At 38.1% G+C, this 23,478-nt stretch overlaps 1 protein-coding gene and 1 non-coding gene across 3 annotated transcripts in view; both read right to left on the bottom strand.

The window, feature by feature from the left end:
- RGS7BP (regulator of G protein signaling 7 binding protein) overlaps positions 1-23,478 on the bottom strand; it is a 108,775-nt gene that overhangs the window by 25,218 nt on the left and 60,079 nt on the right. For both annotated transcript variants that reach the window (XM_032144733.2, XM_032144735.2), the window contains exon 3: positions 13,764-13,894. In XM_032144733.2, the coding sequence (XP_032000624.1) occupies positions 13,764-13,894 (131 nt within the window). The remainder of the gene's footprint in view (positions 1-13,763; positions 13,895-23,478) is intronic.
- On the bottom strand, positions 15,983-16,084 carry LOC116462801 (U6 spliceosomal RNA). Its single transcript, XR_004246458.1, has one exon. It is a non-coding gene; the product is annotated as a U6 spliceosomal RNA (small nuclear RNA).

The following is a 23,478-nucleotide window of genomic DNA, read 5'->3' as shown; positions in this document are numbered from 1 at the left end:
GCCTCCCAAAATGCTGGAATTACAGGCATGAGCCACTGTGCATGGCCTGTCATGTTTCTTTATGTTCTTTTAATCTAGAACAGCATCCTTGCCTTTTTCATTTTTAATGTCATGAATATTTTTGAATGAAGAGTTCAGATCAGTTGTTTTATATAATGTCCTTCCATTTGGATTTGTCTGATGGGTCTCACAGGCCTAGATTCAGAATAAACATTTTTTTGGCAAGAATATTATAGGGGTGATATGGTGTCCTTAGTGCATCACACCAGAAAGAATGTGAGTCAGTTTGTCTTATTCATGATGCTAAGTATTCTCAATTGTTTGTTTAATGTGGTTTCTGCCAGCTTGTACCACTGTAGATGCACTTTTTCCCCTCTGTAACTTTTGTTTTTTTGAGACAGAGTCTGCCTCTGTTGCCCAGTCTGGAGTGCAATGTGATCTCAGCTCACTGCAACCTCTGTGTCCCAGGTTCAAGCAATTCTTGTGTCTCACCTACCCAAGTAGCTGCGATTACAGGTGTGTACCACCATGCCCGGAATTTTTTTTGTATTTTTAGTAGAAACATGATTTGGCCATGTTGGCCATGCTGGTCTGAACTCCTGGCTCTAAGTGATCTGCCCACCTTGGTCTCCCAAAGTGCTGGGATTACAGGCATGAGCCACCGTACCTACCCATCCCTCAGTAACTATTAAGTAATCTACAAAGTGATTCATTGAGATAGTCTAATATTTTAACTTTAGATATTTATTTGTTTTTTAGGGTTGGGGAATTGTTTTCTATTTTTCTTGATTATCGATTTCTCTCAATTCTCTCTTTTCTTTCTGAATTGCTATTTTATATTGGAGTCTCTGGCTCAATCTTTCACATTTTTTAAGTATTCTCCATACTCAAATGATCTTTCGGGCTGAATTCTGGGAGAATACCTTGACTTCATCTTTCAGTACACCATTTTGGGCTCTCACTATTTCCATTATGATAATGTTAAGAACTGTGAAAGGTTTGAGATTTCACCTTACTTGCAAATTAGCCTATTGTAGTTTCATGGATACTGGAAGAAGACATGAGATTTCTCAGTCAGATACAAAGGTAGTTTATTACTCACAGAAGAGCAGTAGCCAGAGGATTAGCATTTGTGCTGGTTTTTTGAGTCCTAATTCCCATAGTGAGGAGCAAAAGGGCCAAACACTACCTGTACACACAGTGGGCTGCATGACAGGAGGGGAGAACCCTGAGCTTAGGGATTCTGTGTCTTTTATAAGCATGTCTGCCCTTTGCTGAAGAGGGAAACATTTTCATTATACTGAATAGTAAGTATGCTTTGCTCTGGAAGAAACACTGTCTCTGTTTTCCAAGGCATTTCCTAAATAAACATCCTTGAGAAGACAGGGTAAAACAAAGGGCAGTCAGTGCCCCATTTTGCAAGATGTGCCAAATGCGAGAGACCAATGGAGAATTGTCTCCCAACACTAATTAACCCATCTATTTTTATTTGATTGATAACATTTTTACTTCCAACAAATCTGGCTGCTTCCTTTATGTTGCAGAAAAAAATTGTTTTATGAATATGCAGACTCATAAATCTCTTTGCGTATATTGATCACATAGATTTTAAATTTTTTATCACTTTTAAAATTTGTTCTTCAAGTATTAGTTATTTGTTATATTTGGTATCTCCTTTTTATAGTGTTTGTTTTTCTTAAAAATCTTGTCATTCCTGAATGTCTATTCAAATTTGTTTTTCAGGACCTCTGTCTGTCCACTAATAACAGTGTCCTCCTTCTGGTGATGATGGAGAAGGGGGTGTGTCAAAAGGGGCTGGACAGTATGTGTCAAAAGCATTTCTTCTAGGTGTGAGAGTCTGCCATCTCCAATGGGTACCTGGGTACCCTGCCTGTTTTTGGCCCTGTGCCTGCTCTAAGTTTCCTGTTTACAACTCCTATTCCAGAGAGATGTACTGAGCAATTTAGTCTGGAAAAAAGCACTGTAGTCATGTGCTCACTTTCTTTTTCTTCTGCAGCTGTCCTTGTGGAGGCTCAGATTTATTTTATACTCTTTTCTGCTTTGCTGCCCAGTCCTGACACTCACACAAGGTGTCCTCCTGGGGCAAGCACTGATAGTCTCTGCTGCTTATTGTGGGGTAGCCCAGCTTTTCCTTAATGCAATTTTGAACATTAATTTTCCTGACAGCAGTTCCAGCAATCTTTCCTATGATTTGTATTTGTGGATTCTGAGTTTGAAAAATCTCTGGAATTGACCTCATTTTCACAGAAAATTTCTCCTGCTTGAATTTCTTCTCGAGTTTCTTATCTGCTAGGGTTTCCTCTGTTTTATTTTCACCAGTCTAATCCCAATTGCTTTCTGGCTTTGACAGATTTCTCAAAATTTCTAGTTTGTTGAAGTCATCCTTCCTTGTTTTTCAAGGTTGTGGGAGACTGTTTTGTGTTTGTCATCCTCTATTTTCTTTTCCTCTTACTATTAGAAATGGCTGTGTGACAGAGCTATGGCCAATGGACTTTGATCAGCAGTGATGTATGCCTCTTCCAGACTGGCCCCTAAAAGTCCTCCTATAGGATCCCCCAGGTTTTCCTTGTTTTCTGCCTGACCATTTGATGAATGCAGAGAATGGAAAGAGCAACACTGCCCACTCTACCCAGCTCTGGCATTGGACTATGCCATCGGTGAATAATGAACTTTTATTGTTCTAATCCAGAGATTTGGTGTTATCTCATACAGTAGTTACCCTACCCTGACAAATGCAGGAACTAATATGGATTTATTCCTTTCATTACATGTTTTTCCATTATTTCAGTGGATTTTCACCAGGAAGGAAAATATATGCATAAGTTCAGTCCAACATCTCTTGACAAACTTTTCCTCTAATTATACTCTCTTTCTTTTGACAATAGATACAGAACTAAAGCAATTTATTCACGTATTCAATAACCATTAATAGAAACTTTACTCTGCCTGAGGCACTCTGCTAGGTGCTAGGAATACAACGGTGAACATACTCATGGTGATCAGAGTCTAGAGAGGACAATAGGTAAGAAACCAGGCAACCACCCCTCAATGTAACATGTGCCATTATTAGTGTCATAGAAATGCCTGAGGGACATATTGAGTGGGCATTGGCCCAGGCTTGGAGGGTCAGAAAAATCTTTCTGAAGAAAGTTATGACCTTCATAAGTTATCTAAGTTATGACCCAAAGAAAGTATAGGGATGGGCCGAGTAAAAGGGACAGGGGTAGGGTGAGGTAGGATGGGTCATATGTCCAAGGCAGAGGAAAAAACTGGAAGGAACTTGCAAGTTGATGTTCTTCAAAGTAGTTCAAGATGATTCGAGTGGTGTAGGGCAGGGTATAAGCGCAGGTGAGGTGGGCATTACTGGTGAGATATGAAACTGGAGAGGTTTCAGGGTCAGTTTATAGATATTCTTCTGAGCCACATTAAGGAGTCAGCACTTTCCAAACCTGGAAAGTGGCCAATTTGAGTTCTTCATCCCCAGCATCACCCCCTTTGACAGGTTATCCTCAGAATTCAGTACTTGTTTTCACATATCAGGTGGGCTCCTTGCCTTCTTCTTGGAAAAGAGGTCAACATGTGCTTCCAAATGGTGACTTCAAGTCAATGTTTTGCTTTGCCCAAGGGAGTTGTTGTACATTTAAAATCATTTCTTATTATGAAATGAAAAACTCTGTCCCCTGAAAAATCAATTTCAGGCCTCAGTGAACAAATATTTGCTCAGGAGGGGATGGGGTAGGGGAGGAAGAGAACCCTAAGAGCACCTTAAAATCATACCATGCTGGTTGCATCACTGTTTAGAACTAGGACATCAAAAACTTGGCCACTTTCCTTAGAGTCTTGCAAAGCTTTTAGCCTTTAGCTCCTTGGGGATTTCTATGTATTTTTAGCTTGTTTATGGATAACATAATAGGCATGTTTGAGGAAAATTTAAGGGAAACCACCCATGAAGCACATAACAAATTGAAAGGCTGGTTATTCTTATATTCGTGAGAAATTGCCGCTCATTCATGAGAAACAAAAACACATCTGACTGTGGGGCAGTCTCAGGGGTGCAATAGAGCACTCTCAGCTTTAGGAGTCTTTGGCCCAGGCACCAGAGGAGTGGGCTGGGAGTCCTTTATCACACCCACTGTGGGAGTCCTTTATCACACCCACTCTAGAGACCTCTTTCCTTCTCATCTCTTATTTCTCCCATCCTTTCTCCTCCACTTGTGTTTTCCCCATTCCTCTTTGCTTTGCCCCTTCCATTCCTTCTTGCTTTCCTGCCTGTCTTCAGCTTGCCAGTGACAATGGGAGGCACTACCATAGATAATATCTTTTTGGATGTCCTTAGTTTGGTCTCTGTTGTCCAGTAAAGTCAATTTATCCATTTGAGTAAATTTCTCCAGGAATCAAAACAGAATAAACCAATCTTCTCTGGGATAATACTGAATCAGTGCCCTGTCACTTCTTTGGTGGCAGGAGTAAATTTCCTACATCCTTTGTGCTCCTGACACATTACCTGCTATGACACTATGCACTGAACAGGCTTGCAGGGCAGTTTTCATAATGACTGAATGCGAACAATAAAATGAACATGGCTTACATTAGATTCACGGATGCTTATGAATCCAAACAGTTATACTAACTCTCATGCATTTTCATAACTTCTAGGTGATTTTTAACTCCATGCACTGTGAAAAGGACTGGGGAAACATAGGCTGTTCTTTAAAGTAATCCACTTTTACTCTCTTGTGTTTCTAAAAAGCATGTAACTTAAATAGAAATAAATTATATTAATTCAGTTAGCCATTTACCCATATTAAAAAGCAGTTTCAAAGGTTCTTCCACACTATTGTAAGAAGATATTCTTAGGGCCATAAAACACATGGCAAAAAATAATAATTATGCCATATCCGGAGCTCCATTCTTCCCATGTACTGGGAGATAAACATTTTCCAATTCAGAAGAGATACAAAACCATCCCCTTCTCCTATTGCCCTTTGGCCTCCTCTGTGCTCCTTGTGGCACTGCCACAGCCCCCAGAGTAGCAGCCTTCATGGTAGTGCCAAGTAGCTGTGTAAGAAGCACAGAACCCCCTTGGAACACAGGAGAAGAGCAAACAATAGAAGATACATTCAAAGGATATCCTTATGGGGCTCTGACTGCTCCCCTTCCAGCCCCTAACATAGAGCAGCACAGTGTCTAAGATGTATTCACTCTATAGTTAATTAATTCAGACTTTTCCATACTGGGTGTCAGGGCTAACTCCTATGCCTTTTGGATCACATGAATGTTTCATTTTATTTATTTACTTTTACTGTATATAATAGTTTCTTAGAATTAACCTTTTTCACCCATTTTATATATTTTGTAAATAAGATGATATATGGAGTTAAAATTCTCTCCACCCTTGAAAGTACCTCTCCGAACTTAGTGTTATTTTGGTAAGAAACTAAATACACAATGGATTTTAGCTATTAAGCATGGTTTTGAAATATGCTCACTAATCATTAAATAAGATAAAATTCAGCTAACTGTGCTACTATCCTTTATTTCTCCATTTGATATGTCCTCCTGCCCTTCTCCAATGTAGCTTAGTAAGAATGGTCTAGTGCAGTGGAACAACCACAAACTTTGTAGTGAGATAAATGTGCTATGTGACCTTGGGCAACTTACCTCATTGAACTTTGAGTTCCTCAAGTGTAAAATGGGGAAAATATACTTGAGGATAAAATGAGATAATGTGTATAATGCACCTGGCAAGTAGAAGGCACACAGTAAGTGGAAGCTATTGTCATTGCTATTATCCTATCCTTCAGCCAACATCTACATTGACTAAAGGTGACAAATAGTGTCCTATTCACTGGTATATGAAGACATGGAGATAGAGTAGAAGAAGGCTTTAGATTATCCTTGGATTTCAGAAGTTAGTTATGTTTATATTCTTCAAACACTACATGCCTGTTCTGGTCATTGGTAATACGAATGTTCATGAAATTGTTTCCTTCTTGTCGTTCAAATCTCAGGTTAAATTTTATCTCCTTAGAGAACTTTGACCACCCCTTCCAAAGTAGCCACCCAGTCACTTTCTATTACATCATCATCCATTCTATTTCAATTATTTTCATTGCACTTATTAGTATTTGGAACTTTTAGAAAAGTTGTTTATTTCTGTTCTTTCTTTCCCCCTCCTCTCTTTCTTCTCCCTCCGCCTACCTCTGCCCTGTCTGTCTCTCTTTCTCCTCTCTCCCTTTGCCTTAGAATATATATTTCACAAGAAACAGAAACCTCTTCAGTCTTTTTCATTTCTGGGGAGATGGATTCTTGCTCTGTCGCGCAGGCTGGAGTGCAGTGTCATCATCTCGGCTCACTGCAACCTCTGCCTCCTGGGCTCAAGCAATTCTCCTGCCTCAGTATCCTGAGTAGCTGGGATTACAGGCACCCACCACCACACCTGGCTAATTTTTGTATTTTTACTAGAGATGGGGGTTTCACCACGTCGGCCAGGCTGGTCTGGAACTCCTGACCTCAAGCGATCTTCCTGCCTCAGCCTCCCAAAGTACTGGGATTACAGGAGTGAGCCACTGCGCCTGGCCTATCTCTTCAGTCTTAATCATTGCAGTCTCTCACCACCCAGAACAGTGCCCTACATATGATAGATAACAAATATTTCTTCAAAGAATGAATGCATGTTTCCACTTAGAATTTGAATCATGTCTAAGATTTATGCTGCTTTGTTTCTTCTAATCCATTGTTCTATTTTAGTATTAATTGCCTCATTCCATTAGGAAACAAGGCAGCTATATTCTATTTCTGTCTTTATTTTGCTGGCTTCTTTTATTGATGTGGATCACCTCCTTTACATTTCTTAATATGATGCTGAATACACTGGAGTTTTTACTGCTCATATTTTATTCTTTGTCTTGAGTTCATCCTGTATTTTGCTGGAAGATGGTTCATTAATTTCTCATTAGTGCATCTTGAGCTCTTAGCTCCCAGCAGATTCTGAATTAAGATTTTTCAACTTTGAACATTTCTCTATTCTTTCCCTTTTGTGATTACATCTCCTCTGCATATTTTATCTCTGTATTTACCATGGTGGCACATTTTAGGGGAAAGAACCCATCTTATCTTTGGGAGAGGAAGGGAGGATGGTGTACCTTCAAAGGACCTGGGGACAATTTTGCTGTAAGCTATGGCAGAGAGGACAAGCAGAGTCAGAGGGGACCACTGACAGAGCAAGGTAAAATGAGAACAAAGATAGAAAGGGCAGGTTCACATGTGAAGGGGAGCTGGACTGGAGTGTTCTGTCATCTCTGCTCTTTCCAGAATGGGGCTGTTGCCACAACTGATTGAATGGGGAAAAGAAAGCAAGAGAGAGGAAAGCCATGGTCAAAATGGCAGGATCATTCAATTCCCTTAGAAACCTGGCTCCACCTTCTGCCAACGAAGTGAATGAAACCTGCAATCTCTTTTCATCTGGTGGCAGAAAACAGGCATTAATGGTCAATGTGATACATGGACTCAGTAATGGGAAAAGATTTCCTACTTAACTAACTGTGAAGAAGTGAGAACAACTATTTTTCACCATAAACATTGAAATTAGACTTTGTCAAGTAATGCTTCAATCTACAACTTAAAGTGTTAGAATATGAAACTACAAGATGATTAAAATTATTCCCATCTGTCACCTTCTTAAAACAAAGTTTTTCAGAGCCACTCTTACCTGATATAACTCGGTAGCCCTTATTATATGCAGATTTTACCTCACGTTACTGTAGTTTACTTTCATTTTGTTGGCCTTAAAAAAGAAAATCACTTTAGTAACGTTTTTCTTCATTTCTTTGGCAATAGGATCATCTTGCAAAGTAAAAAAGATTTCCAAGTAGATTGTACCAATCAGACTTATGAGACAGCAAAAATTCAGAAGCATGGTGCATGAAATAAACATGAAAATCCATTGAAGATATTGTTAAGGACTAGAAAGATAGTTAGAAGTTGCTTAATTGGGAGAGAACGAAAATCTTCATTACTAAATTCAAGTTCACTGCAGGAGCTTTAAAGTTATTTGTGGCTTGTTTTTCCCAGAAAGAAACTATATTCTTAACCCCTGCAGTGGCCTTGTGTGCCCCTTCTCTCCAAAGAGTAAACTCATGTCATGACTACTCAATACAATAGTACAACTAAGTGAGATATGTAATTCTAGCTGAACTTCTGGTGGCAGCCAGGGAGGTAGATAGACATAAAAACAAATTAAATATATAGACAAATGGGAAACAGTTTGGTTTCAGTATCTCATCCTTATGAAAAATTGACTAGAGACTCTTATATAGAGCCAAATTTAGCGACTCAGTTGCAATCCTTTTTTTTTTTTCCTTCTTTTTTTCCTTGATGGAAAAGAAATGCTGAAGAAGAGGGGAATGGCAAACTTTTAGCACTCACACAGAGGAAAAAGAGTTTGGCTTGCATAATGGATTAAAATACCAGTTTTTATTTTATTTATATTTTGAGACGGGGTCTTGCTGTGTCGCCCAGGCTGGTGTGCAGTGGCATGATCTTGGCTCACTACAGTCTCTGTGTCCCACCTCAAGCAGTCCTCCTACTTCAGCCTCCCAAGTAGCTGAGACTACAGGTATGCACCACCACACCTGGCTAATTTTTGTGTTTTTTGTAGAGACAGGGTCTCACCGTGTTGCCCAGGCTGGTCTCAAATTCCTGGGCTCAAGTGATCCTCCTGCCTCAGCCTCCCAAAGTGCTAGGATTGCAGGTATGATCCACCACACCTGGCCTCCAGTTTTTATTATAGCATTAAAAGAAACAAACCAGATAGAGATTCTATGCAGAAAGAGATTTCAAGTGTTACAGATTAGAATGTGAGCCATAATTCCCCTAAAACTCTGGGGACTATTTTATTTCTCAAAGGAAGGCATTTAGTGAGGTCATCCAGACAGGCTCAATCCTTAGCCTGAGGCCACACCAGAAGTACCACTGTTTGGTTGCGAGTATATTATCTTGTAAAAACTAGTCTGGCATCTTAAATCTCAGTAAACAGACTTCTTTTCATTGGGTAAATGATCATTTTTGCTAAGATATGACATACAAAATTAAATAAATATATTTATATTTATATTTTATATACCTATATATTTATATGGATTTATATCAATTCCGGGCGAAGGAGACTAATTTCTTGATCCATGCTTTCTCCTGCTACCTCCACCACCTTGCCTGAAATTTGGAATCACCTACATTTCAATTCTTAATCCACCGCTCATTTTGAGTCTATACATACCTTTCCTTAATCATGCATCTTGACTCAGGGCCTTAAGTCATATTAGCATAGCCTTCTTCCCCATTCCTTCCCCATTTCTTGTTTTTATGAAGATGAAGCATTTGTCTGCCTTTCTCTCCAATGGTAGTAAGGTTTGTCACTTCTTATAGGTAGTAAGGCTTCCTGACTCCTCTCTGTCTACTTTTATGAGTAGGTGCTCCAAGCTTCAAGGGTTCCAAGACACATGTTATGTCTCTTAATTTGTCTAACTCTTCTGTTATAGTTTAATACTCTTGGGTTGTGGTCTGTGGACCTATCTCTTCCTCAACTCATTTCTGGCTATTCATGGTCACTGGAACCATGTATTCTTATTCTTTTAACCATGGCCTCCCAAAGAGTCATATACTTGTGTATTAGCTAGAGGTTCCTGGGCAGACAGGTTGCTCTACAGTTTCCAATGATATCAAAGAAAGAACAAAACCTAGTGGCATCAGCTGACATTTTCTATGCTATCTTGATGGTGGGAATATGAATTAGCACACAATACAAACAAGCCAGGAGTCCAAAGTATTAACATAGTGTTAATCCATTAGGTGTAATAAAGAAATTAATGGTGAGAATAAAGAAATAGGATGTATCATACAAATATGTAACTAAAAAATTAAAAAATGATTTCTTTAATGTAATCATCCCTCCAGAAATGTTCAGGAAATTTGTCTAGTATATATTTTCATGTATATGTTTGCTAGCACTTTATTTTCTGTGGTTTAATGATATTTTCTTTCATGCTTACTGCTAGTGGCTTATCTCCACCTTCAATATGTTTCTTTTCTTTTCTTTTTTTTTTTTGAGATGGAGTCTTGCTCTGTTGCCCAGGCTGGAGTGCAGTGGTGTGATCTCAGCTCACTGCAAACTCCACCTCCTGGGTTCAAGTGATTCTCCTGCCTCAGCCTCCTGAGTAGTTGGGATTACAGGCACATGCTGCCACGCGCAGCTAATTTTTGTATTTTTAGTAGAGATGGGGTTTCACCATGTTGGTCAGACTGGTCTTGAAATCCTGACCTCGTGATCCGCCCACCTCGGCCTCCCATAGTGATGGGATTACATACGTGAGCCACTGCACCCGGCCTTCAATGTATTTCTTAAGCCTACATGTTACTATTTTCTTTACTCCTAAATTAATTGGGAATTTCTCACCAATAAAGCAGTCTCCTCCTCCTCATTGCCTTAACTCTACTGGTACCGAGAGAGGTAACAGTTTATAGGACAGCTAGTTCTTGGACTTGCATTCTGGAAACACAAGAGACTTGCCAGGAGTGTAGGGTACATGCATACTTCCAAAAAGAGTAAAGAATTATGGTTTGCTGGCTACAGACGGTGATCGGGGGTTATACATATATTCAGTTGAAGAAATATCTCAATGACTTGTTGTTTTATTTTTTTCCAGCAGTAAAAAAAGTAACTTTAGAGGCGTTTCTGATTTGGTATGTCTGGGGTGAGGACTAAGAATTTGCAATTCTAACAAATGATTTGGACATCAATGCTGTTAGTTCAGGGACTGCACTTTGAGAACCACTGCCTATTTCAGTGGTCACATCCCCAGTTCCTGGAGACAATGCACTGTATGAGCCATCACACAGATCACACTCTTCAGAGGTACCTACTCCTTTTGCATTTGCTTTTCATCAGCATGGGGGAGAAAGAAGAACGCATAATGCCACATTGAAAGTGTACACTTAGGGGAGTAGACAGCAGCAAAGCAGAATGGCATGGTAAGGGCTTGGAAGTTTTTCGTTTTATTCATATGGAGGGTGGGGTGTGATTTACATTTTTTTGGTCTCAGGGGGTAGAGGAGCAGTTCTTAATCCTCAATGTGTTTCAGAATCACCTGGAGTGCCCTCAGAGATTTGAATTCAGTAGGTCCTTGGATAGGATCCAGGCATCTGCATGTTTATCCAGCATCCTGGATAATTGTGAAGGAGGTTTTCTAACGATTACACTTTAACTAATAATGATTTTAGAAGATAGAAATCCAAGTGGACACTTAATCCTACATGGGGGAGAAATCGAAGGTATTATCCGGTATTTTCTTTTTACGAGTTGTACATGGAAGTTTAGGCACTAGAGCAGGGGGCAGCAGTTTTTTTGATTATTTTTTAAAAATAGGCAGAGAAGGGAGCAGAGCAGAAACTGACAGTGAAGATGGGAGGCAGTGAAGACCAAACGAGCTGCTTAGTTAAGAGGTGACTGCATTTCATTTGCGTGAAATGACCAAATGCAACAAGAAAGCAGTCTGGATGGGCAAATCCCCTTTATTTATAAACAGAGAGCTAGCAGAAAAGAGTTGTTGTTGCCTTGTCAAAAATCAGTTCTGAAAAGACAAAAAGTAGGAGTGGATGGCAGAAGGAGACCAGGTGGCAAATCAAGGAGCTACAGCAGGAGTGGGAGTAGAGATCACTGGGTGTTAAGGACATGCCATCAGCAAGGAAGATTCCAGTGGCAACAAGGCATGAAATCCTGCAGGTGCAGCTAATGCAGACCTGGGAATAAAACTACCTATCCCTTGTCTACTCAGTCATTAAAAAGAATGAAAATACGGCTCTGTATGTGTGTTTATGTGTGAATGCATGTACATGTTTGTGTGTGTGTGTGTGTGTGTGTGTGTGTGTCAGAGAGAGAGAGAGAAAGATATCAGGCCAATGACATCAGTTTGGATGTCATGAGTATTCAATTTCCTGATCAAGCATTAGGAGTATCAAGGAGCTAATCTCTCTTATATTAATAACAGAAGTAAAGATGGAAACCTTGCAAAATCAGCCTTCAGAAGGCAAAACGAGAAAGACAATATTCACATATTGGGAAAAATATTCTCCTGTCTCTGGAGCAATGTAGTAGGATCTTGTTTTTAGTTCACCTGTGTGCATATGTATATGTGTACACAAGATTTTTTTTTTTTGAGATGGAGTCTCACTGTCGCCCAGGCTGGAGTGCAGTGGCGGGATCTTGGCTCACTGCAAGCTCCTCCTCCCAGGTTCATGCCATTCTCCTGCCTCAGCCTCCTGAATAGCTGGGATTACAGGCGCCCGCCACTAAGCCCAGCTAATTTTGTTTTTGTATTTTTAGTAGAGACCGGATTTCACCGTGTTAGCCAGGATGGTCTCAATCTCCTGACCTCGTGATCTGCCCGCCTCGGCCTCCCAAAGTGCTGGGATTACAGGCGTGAGCCACCGCGCCTGGCCAAGATTTGGTTTTTACAAGTACTTCATCATGTCCTTTAGTTTCCTCCAAATTGCAATGCTTATTTGATTTTAACTCTTTCCTTTAATTGCTTCTTCATATGAAATATCTTTCTTTTTCCTCCCTTAACTGAACCCTACCTTCAGAACCCTAAACTTTTCCCTGAGTATTTCTAAGTTCTCTGGCCTTTTCTATCTCTGAATTTAAATCATAGGCAAGGATTACCTTCTATGCGCAGCCCATGCTCTACCATTCTTCTGAGCTCAAGCACAAAAACACTGTATTCTAGAAGTTCCCAGTAAATTATTTTTCAATGAATTAATGAAGAAAATACAGGTTGAATCTTCTGGTGATGGATACTTTTGGCTTCCTCTGTGGCATCCTTCCCGTTCCACCCTCTCCCATCACAGAATATCCACTGGTTGGGTGGGGCTGACTCCACCCCCTAGCTCCAGGAATGGGCCTTGATTGCCCTTAACCAGTCAATGGAATTCCTCCCCGCTATCTACAGTGATTGGTTTAGGCATAAACCTGGTCCAAACAGAATGAAGTTCACAACTTTTTCTCTGTAGCTGGGAGAAGTTCTCTCTCTTAGAGGACAGTGCGGTGTGCAGATGTGATGACTGCAACTGCTGCAGTTTGCTAATGTGAGGGAAGCCAGCTCGAGGGTAAAGCCAACACCCAGAAGGCAGAGCATCATTCAGAATGGGAGCTGGAAGTCTGATGAAATCATGCTGAAGCCATGACTAACCTCTGGAGGGTACAGTCCTTTGAGCCAATTTATTTCCTTTATGGTTTAAGCCAGAAAATGAGGTTATCTATTACTAACCTCCCTGTTATTTATGGAGTTCCCTCTATTTTTAAATCTTTGGGACACTATGTAATTTGTCTTCTTGCAACTTAATTCATTTAGGAAAATAGCACTCTTGGATAGCATTTACTACCCTGGTAAAGTCACTACATACCTTGCTGTTTATGCTGAATCTAACAAAAGTCATATTCACAACAGCTAAAATAATAAATTTGAGAACTGTTGCTGCCCTAATTTCTGTTCAAAACAATCAGTGTTAGTCCACACTTAATAGTACTGATATAGACTTCTTATTAATTTATATAGCAAGCATTTCCTGAACATTTAAATTCATTGTAATTACATATAGATAGGCATATGGTATATACGGACACTTGGCCAAAGATTAGCTTTTGTTCAACATTCCTCAGTGTTTCCGGCAATATTAAATGTAGATACCTTTTCGATGAAACTGAAGAGACCCCAGCAGACATATGGATTTTAGCATCTCCGTGGTATACATTTCTAAGCAGCACTGCAGCTGGATGTAAAGCCGACAGATTTCTGGATGGATCTCACCATCTTCCGGGCTGCAACAGAAGAGAGAGAAAAGCTGTGAACATTCTCAAGATTTCACTCATCAGCCATTTGTCTCAGCTCCGAGAGGGAAAAATGCTCAGTAAAGATTCCTTAAAGCCTTCATCCTAAAATATAGGACTTCCTGCTTTCAAACCAATGACCAATGTGACAGTTCTTATGTAAGTTTCTTTCTGACTAACGGTTCTTAATTTTTTTCCCCTTCAGCAGCAGAGTTCTGCCGGGAGCTTAAAATCATAAATGCTTTACATAATTGAAAATATCAGACATCTTCAATTGAACTGTTGGAACAAATTTCCAAAATATATTTAAACCATAAGAATCTCCTAGCCTGCAAGAAGAGATTAAAAACCCTTGTTTTTAGAGAAACTGACAAGAGCAATTCAATTACCAGTTGTAAGACAGCTCTTTAATATTGGGGCCTAGTATAACGTGATTAGAGGGCAATTTACAAATTATTTTTATCAAGGTTTTTTGTCTCAGTCTAAAGGTTCTTCCTTTAGCGTTTGCTATGGCTAATTTATGAGAGACCAAATGTTTTTAATGAAAAAATTAAAATTTCATGGAAAAAAGTAATAAAATTCTAATAATTATGCTTAATAACCTAAAGCTAAATAAACACTGAACTTATGCTCTAAGATTTATTCTAAAGTCCTGTGTATTTCTCTATTAAATATGATAAAACATATATAAATGATAAAACTTGGAGCGATCACTTTTGTTTTTGATTAAGGGGAGAAAAACTAGTTGATAAAATAATACTTTATTTTATATGCAACTAAAATAGCATGTGTTGAATAAAACAAATCAAATAAAAGGGATAAAGTTTAGAGATAGATTAGAAATAAAAGAAAGCCTAAAAGTGAACTCTATCGGATGTCTTAATGAGTTAACTTTACTTCCATCCCTATTAATTTAAAATGCAATGAAATCTGATTTTTAAATATAGCATTTGGATTTGGTTTCTTTGTAATGTGGGTCAGTGGCAATATATCAGGAGTTAATTATCAGATAAAAATAATGGCTTCAAGTTCTGGAATCACAGTAAAGAGAATCTGTATGTACACAGCACATTACAATGATAATTAGTTTTCATTTTCAATAGTTATTTAGTCGATGAGCAAGAGTTGATCTAACCATATGGCTTATGTAACACAAGAAAATGCAAAATTCTTAGCCTCAGCATCAGTGATGCCTGCACATGTTCTTAACTGTGTCAGACAGAATAAAGTACCTCAAAAGAGCCTGCACACAAAATTTGGCTCTATCTGAAAATTAAAAGGTGTTATTTTCTCATTTGTGTCTCGTGGGTGCCGTCCTAGGCAAACATAGGAAGCAAGTGTATCTCTGGGGAAAATATCGGGGTTTTTTTCAGAGCATCCTCCCACAGGTGCCTTCCACTCTCAAGCTGTCCTCTGTTTCTCCCATCCCACCCCACTCAGACATACCCAGACATACACACACCCAGACACACACACACAGACACCCCTCTGATTATTTCATATCATCTTCAGCCTTCACAGTCTCTGACTGTGTCCTATTCCCTCATGGAACTGCTAGATTCTGAACAGATAATGGGCGTTAATGGTTCATGTAATAAAAATTGATCCTTGTATATTATCTACCAATACATTTATTTCCAGAGCAAAATCTGAAGATAATGTCTTAATCTAAAAGGAGGGTAAAGGGAAAGTATTTTAAGGCAGACAGGTCTTTTCTATGCTGGTTCATCATCCCAACATCAGCTGCCTATTTTCACCTACATACAACATTGGCCCTGGTGGCTCATAGGCAGATATTTTTTAAAATTTTATTTTATTTTTAATGGACATATAATAATTGTACATACTATAGTATATAGTGTGGTGTTTTGATACATGTATATATTGTATAATGATTAAATCAGAATAGTTGGCAGATCTATTACCTCAAATATTTATCGTTTCTTTGTGGTGAGAACATTCAGAATACTCTGTTCTAGCTATTTTGAAATATAAAATACATTATGGTTAACTATAGTCATGCTACTTACTGTGCAATAGAACACCAGGACTTATTCCTTCCATCTAACTGTAACTTTGAGCAATATAAAATGCTTCACAAATTTGCATGTCATCTTTGCTTAGGGGCCATGCTAATCTTTTCTGTATCATTTCAATTTTAGTGTATGTGATGCTGAACACTCATATGCAGATTTAAAAAAAAAAAAAAAACCTTTAAAACCTTTTAAAAATCTGTTGTATGTATTGTACATTTTATGAGTGGGACAATTAGCCAGTACAGTAGCATCCAAGCCATGGAACATTCTTATTTTCAGAAGTGCAAAATATGTGCCTAGTGGGGCTTAGCTCCAAAAATATGCAAACTTCATATATGGATGACATTTTATGTAATTTAAACAAATGACTACCATATTAACATATTTTAGGAACCAGTATATTATTTTACAGCTAGAAAAAGAGAGGTAAAGCAATGTATTAGGTGCTTCTGAGAAAAGGCAAGTCAAAACAGATTAAAATGCCTAATTCAAAACATTGCTTTGGGTGCCATCTCCCAAATGCCTCTGTAACCTACAGAGATTCTCAAACTTGTTACAAGAAGAACTGAATAGGTGCCACCAGAAATCCCATCTGCCTAACAAAAATTAATTGATGCTAAGGTTGCATCATAAGTTTTCTGGTTAACAAAGTCACATATACACTCATATATTGTCCTTTAATGTCTTGGGAAATTGAAATATAGAGAAAGAAAGGAACTATTTAAAGAAAAGTGGAAAAGCTAAGGTATCTTTTATGTTAGAGTTTCATGATGCCTAGAATAAGTTACATTAACTTCAGGCCTTGTACAATTTATTTCTCCCTCTTTAGAGCTTTAAGATTTATTACCGTTAGTGATTACTGAAAGTTCATTGAAATGCAAGTTGTCAAATGAGTTATAATATGTCTGATGTTATAAGCAGTGAACTGAAATACATTTTTGGGAAACATTAAGAACATTTGCATTATTTTCATAACAAATGAGTAAGAGCTGAAACATGGAGAATGAAAGAAGAGCTAAGAAAACAGCAATTTAAAAGCTGGAAACTTCCTAGGGATAAATTACAAAACCGTAGGAAACATTTACATTAAAATGAAATTGGACCTGTGTAATTCCTACAGGAACTGAAAGTAACTTAACTTAGAGGTAACTTTACCACATGTTCCTTACGTTTAGTCTAACATGTTTCACTCTAATTAATCAGAGTTTAGGTCTATGAGGGTCACTCCTGGGGGTGATTCGTTTAATTCAGTCAAATATGTTTTATGGGTTAGCGACTAGATTGTGATTATTTATTTTTTCTATTGAGTGTAAGTCAAGAGCTTAACCATTTTGATTAATTCCAAAGCCTTAGTATTGATAGAAAAAACCCTAAGAATTAACTTCTACAAAATTTCAGTGCTTTAGAGTTCAAGTTGAATCCAAAAACATTTAAAATAATGACCAAATTATAAATCTGCTCTCAACTAACTCCTTACAGATCAGGATTTAATGTCTAAATCATATAGCTTAGGAAAACTGAACTGCTGTAGGAGGAGGATGACATGAATACAGATTTTGCCTAAGTTGCCTCTTAATGATGGAAACTCTCTCTATTGTGAATATTCTTATTTTGTAGTTCAAAAAGTAATATGACAAAGCCTTGCCAGAATGGCTAACTGTAAAAAGACTCATAATGCCCAATGTTGGTGGTGATGTGGAGCAGCAGAAATGCTCATACATTGTTCATGGGAATTAAGTGGTCTACAACTCCTTTCAAAAAAGTTCTGGAAGTTTCTTATAAAGCTAAACATATACCCATCCTATGACCTGGATTCCACTTCTAGGTATTTTGCCAAGAGAAATAAAAACATATTCACAAATAGAGTTCTACAAGAATATTCATGGTATTTTATTTAGATTAACCCCAAAGTGGAAACAGCCCAGGTGTCTGTCAAGAGAAAAATGGTTAAAGAAATTAGTACACTTCTACAATGGAATAATACTTAACAATAAAAAGAAGCTAACTCCTGATCCTCAAAACAACATAGATAAATCACAAAAGCCTTATCTTGAATGAGAAAATCCTTACACAAAAGAATAAATACTGTATGATTTCATTCATATGAGGCTCTAGAACAGGTAAAACTGATGGTAAATATCAGAACAGAGGTGAGGAATTGACTAAGAAGGGACATAAGTGAACTTTCTGGGGTGAGGGTGATATTCTATATCTAGATGGCAGTTTAGTTACACGGGTGTATACATTTGGCAAAATGTATTGAATGGTACACTCAAGATTTGCATTTGATTACATGCAAATTTTACTTAAAAAAAAACCCAAAAGCAAATATTGAACTAAGTTAATGCTATGTATGCTGAATTGTTTACGAGTTAAGTTTACTGATGTCTGCAGGTTCAGAAAAATAATATGGATTGCTGGTTGGACAGAGGGATAAACAGACAGGTAGATATGTAATAAAGCAAGTATCGTAAAATGTTAATTGTAGAATCTAGGGAATGGGTATTTATTTGATGACCGAGGATTTACATTTCCCTAAATAATTACATGGGATAAATTAATCAAAACCACTGGGAGGCTTTATAATTGGTAGGGTCAAGTTTAGGAGTTAACACACTGGGGATTTTAGTTACAAAATGTCTTGGCCCTGCATCAGTCTGCTCTTTTGCTGAGGTTGCCTTTGGAGACCTGTGTAGCTGCTAATAGCTTTTTAAAAAAACAGCAAAATGTTTGTTATTTTAATGGTCTGTCCCTAATGTAATGATTTATGTATTTAGTTGAACGGAGTGAGACGTAATGAAAGGAAAATTGAATCTTGGAGTCAGAAAACTTAGATTTAAATATAGGTTTGCCCCTTAGAATTGCAATCTTAGGAAAACTAACTTCTCCGAGACTCAGTTTCCTCAGCTGTAAAATTGGAATAACACCTATATGAAGTATCTCAAGGTTGCTGCAAGGATCAAATGAAATCATGTGTGGGAAAACAAGTATAAAAGGCAAAGGATGGTAAGAAGTTGGCTGCAATCCCTTTTAGCATATCAAACTTGTGTTTACTTAGCCTTCTGCTGAATATAGTCTTTACTTATAAAAATTATCTGCTATTCTATAAAAGTCTGTATTTGCTTTACAGTTCCCTGATATGGACTTTGCTTAAATAAATATGCCATTAGGCTGAGGAAAAAAAAGTGTGACCTCATTGACAATCACTCAGCATTTCACATAATTTAGTGATGACAGATAAACACCTGGGGTTTGTCAGCTAGCAGAAATGGAAACAGAACTCCTGTCACAACAAATATATCTAAGTTTCTCTTTTTGGAATCAATTCTGTTGTTGGCTATTATGCCAAGTGGCAAGGAAAGACCCAGGAAGCCAAAACAGGATGAGGGAAGGGGATGGTATCATTTGCTTTATTTTTTAGAGCAAAGAGGAAGAAAAGGGATTAAATGACTTATCCAAGGAGAGTGAGCTCCAGGATCTCTCTTCAAATATCCCCACTGGTTCCTCTCAAATGGATTCCATTTACAAGAATACACCCTAATTCAGTGCCAACTTCAGTGACAGCTTCAGAGCTTAGTCTTCATATGGCTTCAGTGAGGGAGCTTTCTCGAGGTGGTCCCATACATCTACGTAACCATTGGATAGTTGGGGGCAGGGAAGATGCAAATGTGTGTGTAAACCCAGTTATTAATTTTGGTTTCAAATTCTTAAAGGTAGTTACAGACTCTCATAAATACAGAACAGATGCCAGGTACCTACTGAGCAACCACACTATTTCATACCAAAGTAAGTACTACAATTAAAAAAAAAAGCCCAGTTAATCAGAAAAATAGAAATAAGACATTTTTCAAGGCACCTGTACATATTATAGTTGAGTCTTGTCTCCATTTTTCTCATAATTTTGTCTCCATTTTTCTCATGGAGAAAAATGCTCCAGTGAGTTTTTATGAAACTTGTGGTTTAGGTGGAAACGTGTGTTTTTTTTTGTTCGTAGAGAGCCTTAGCAAGTGTGATTCCACCAGGAGCCTTTGAAGAATAATTGCAGTAATTCCCCTCTCTTCACAGCATGTTGTTTCATGGGAACATATGGCTGGCTCTGTGACTTCCTCACCATTGAACATGAGCTGAGATCAAACTCTGCCCTGGAGCTATTCAGGTTCAGTCAGAAATAAAACTTGACTTTTAAAAGTAAAGGGGAACCTGAAGTAATGGAATTTTCTTTTGGTGGCTACTTTGGGGACCTATATATAAAGCAACAGGCCTCGGGGGGCCAGCACCTTTTACAGTTTCTAGAGATATTCTGGTGACCATCTCCGTGTTGTCCCTTGCTTGCCCTCGGCCAGCACCTTTGCCATTTCCCCATGACCCGGTTGGGAGAGTTGATAAATAATGGGTAGCATTACTAAGCACTTTATTCACTTTTTTTCATTAGAAAGTAAAAACTATATTTAAACATTTAAACACTAAAAAAAAAAAAAAAAATCAATAACCATCAGTTCCCTGAACTTCGATGCTTATAATGAAATAAGACTAAAAATATTACTAATAAATTGTAAGTCATCTTTTATTCATCTTAAATGTAACTGTTTAATGCAATACTGGAGAAAGTTGGGAATAAGCGGTGACATTTGGGGCAATTCTGAAGGGGTGGTCTAGGCATTTCTCAGGGCATTGGTGGTTGAAGGAGTTAGTGGTCGATAACATCATGACTTCGTGTTTTCATGACAGGAGTATCACTCCAAAAACTCATGCTTATTGGCAAGGAGAAAACTAACATGTACAAGGCACCATTTCTTAAATCTTTAAAATAAAATGTCTTTATTATTCTGTCTTGGCCTCTTCTTCCACCTTCCTACACTTTTTGGCTTGAGAGTCTCTTGGCCTCTCCATTTTTCCCTTTGATTCTCTTAACGTTGTCCTCTTTATGGTTTCCGGTTGGGCAAATAGCTCTTTAGGTCTTGGTCTTATAAGGTCTTGTGATTCTCAGAGCTAGCAGAGACAGGCCTGTGACTGATAGAGTCAGAGTGCTGAATTCTTCAATCTCTGCTGGGATGAAAATCAGTACCATGGATTACATGGCTAGAACACAGCCCTTTCCCACTGAATATAGCTAGGATTAGTTTATTTTTAAAGGTATTTATTTAAATGTGTTTGTATGTAAAGATATATATTTATAAATATATAAACATAAAATAGAAATATATCATAAATATATGTAGATATAAATATATATGTTAAAAATATTTATATCTATATATTATTTTAAAAGAGAGCTACATATACTTGAATTAAAGAAACATACAGGTTTCCACATTTTAATCTGCAAAATATTTTTGCATTTAAAATCAAGATTTTCAACCTCTGATGCTTACTATTTTCATCTGATATCAATGCTCTTCAAAGGTCAATTATCATTCAATTATCATGTGTTATACTGGAAAGAAATCAACTTGTTAATTTTCATCATATCTATAGTATGGGTCATTCATTGCAGTATGCAGTTAATTCCTACGTTTACCCACTGGAATTTTAGGGGGTCAATACATTAAACTGTTGGCTTATTTAAATAGTATTTAGCTTTTCATTCTTAATTATGTCATTAAGTTAGTGATGCTGTATTTCTCTTCAGTAAAGCTACAGGTTTTATGGAATCAATATTGCCAAAAACAATGACACAGCTTTAAAACAACCTGAGGTAACTGGGCTGACTATGTTCAAATTATCCAATTAATCCTGATGTCTGCAACTTCAGAAAAATAATATGGATTGCTGGTCGGACAGAGGGATAAACAGACAGGTACATATGTAATAAAGCAAGTATTGTAAAATGTCAATTGTAGAATCTAGGGAGTATTTGCTTGATGACTGAGGATTTATAAAAGAGAGATTTAATTTAAAGAAGACATTATTCTATCATCTCATTTAACTGTAACAGCACAAAATACTGATCAATACTTTAATAATTAATTATGACAAATAAGTTGTATAGTTATAGAATACCCGATTGTTGAATCCATTGTGTTTGCCAGTTCAAAACGGCCTCCTCTTCCATGTGAGAGGCTGTTTATCTAAAGTGATGGCCCACAGGGTGACAGAAAGACCATAAGGGCCCCCAAACATGGACCACATTAGTGGTCCACACTACATACTAGTAAGCATGTTCTAGGTGGTCCTCTGGATGAACATGCGCAGTAGCTGTGCATGCTTGTTCATACATTGCATGCCTCCTTAGCATCTTAAATCTCCACCCAGGGGAGGTTTATTTTTACTATGAAAGTGAGCAAAAGGTCTGTTTGAGGACAGGTAAAATTAAAGTGTATCTGTTCTCAGTAGGGGAAATTCCCTACTGAAGATAGCTTTGCTTGAGACAGTTTATCTAAAGTGATGGGCCATAGGGTGACAGAAAGACCATAAGGGCTCCCAATCATGGACCACACAGGCCTGAAATCCCAGTTTTTAGACTCACAAAAGGATTAGACTTGAAAGGCTCTGAAGCAGGACAGGTAGCAAAGGAAGTGACCATGTTCTCAGAACCCAGCAACCGTGGTGACCGTACAGTCTACACAATAAACCCCAGCATTCCCACTGTAACTGAGCTCATTCAAGCAAAGCTATCTTGAGTAGGGAATTTCCCCTATTGAGAGCATGTACACTTCAATTTTACTTGTCCTCAAACTGGCCTTTTGCTCATTTTAATAGTAAAGAAATCCTCCCCTGGGTGGAAATTTAAGATGCTAATGAGACATGCAACGTATGAACAAGCATGTACAGCTACGGCACATGTGCACCCAGAGGACCACCCAGAACATGCTTACTGGTACCATCTCGTCCCACCTGCTAATGAATAATCATATAAGACTCCTGTAAAGCAGTCTCCCTAGCGCCAGTCTTTGCTGTCTCGCTTTTACAAGCAGCCTGCCCTGAATTCTCTCTCTCTCAGGGTGTACTGTCTATTCTGCACCTAACTTACAAGATATTTTTTTCTTTTGCAATAAATTACTCTATGCTGCATTTCCCTTGCTGCATGCCCCTTGTTTAAATCATTTTAAACTAAGAAAACAAGAACCAAGGTATCACATCAGCTGTCAACAGCTCTTTGAGGAGGGTTTAGGAAGAGGGTAGGAAGTTGACATCTGTTTATCGTACTAATAATAATAATAGCAAAAACAGAGAACTTCTACTATGTGCCAGAGGCCCAGGGCTTCCAGCTTAGCTCTCTGTTTCATGCTTTAGTTGATAGGATGAATTTAGAGGATAGTTAGAACTTTCTTCTCCAGCATTTTGCAGTCTTTTTCAGCTTCAGACTCAATCCTACCCAACACTAGGGATTCTGTACACATTATATCTAATTGGATCCTGGAGTGTTATTGTCTTTTCATTGGCATGCAATGATAATTTCCATTTTTTTGCATAATTGTCAAAAATGACACTTCATGCCAATATGAAATGTATATACCTAGACAGATGTAAGAGCTATTTTCTACAAAAAGGCACATGCTTTATGCAAACAGAAGAGGCCAGTATCTATATACATGGAAA

The sequence above is a fragment of the Hylobates moloch genome, unplaced genomic scaffold (assembly GCF_009828535.3).
Source record: "Hylobates moloch isolate HMO894 unplaced genomic scaffold, HMol_V3 SCAFFOLD_23, whole genome shotgun sequence".
NCBI classification, from domain to species: Eukaryota; Metazoa; Chordata; class Mammalia; order Primates; family Hylobatidae; genus Hylobates; species Hylobates moloch.
Note: the sequence above shows the minus strand (reverse complement) of the source record. Positions and strands in the feature narration are given on the sequence as shown.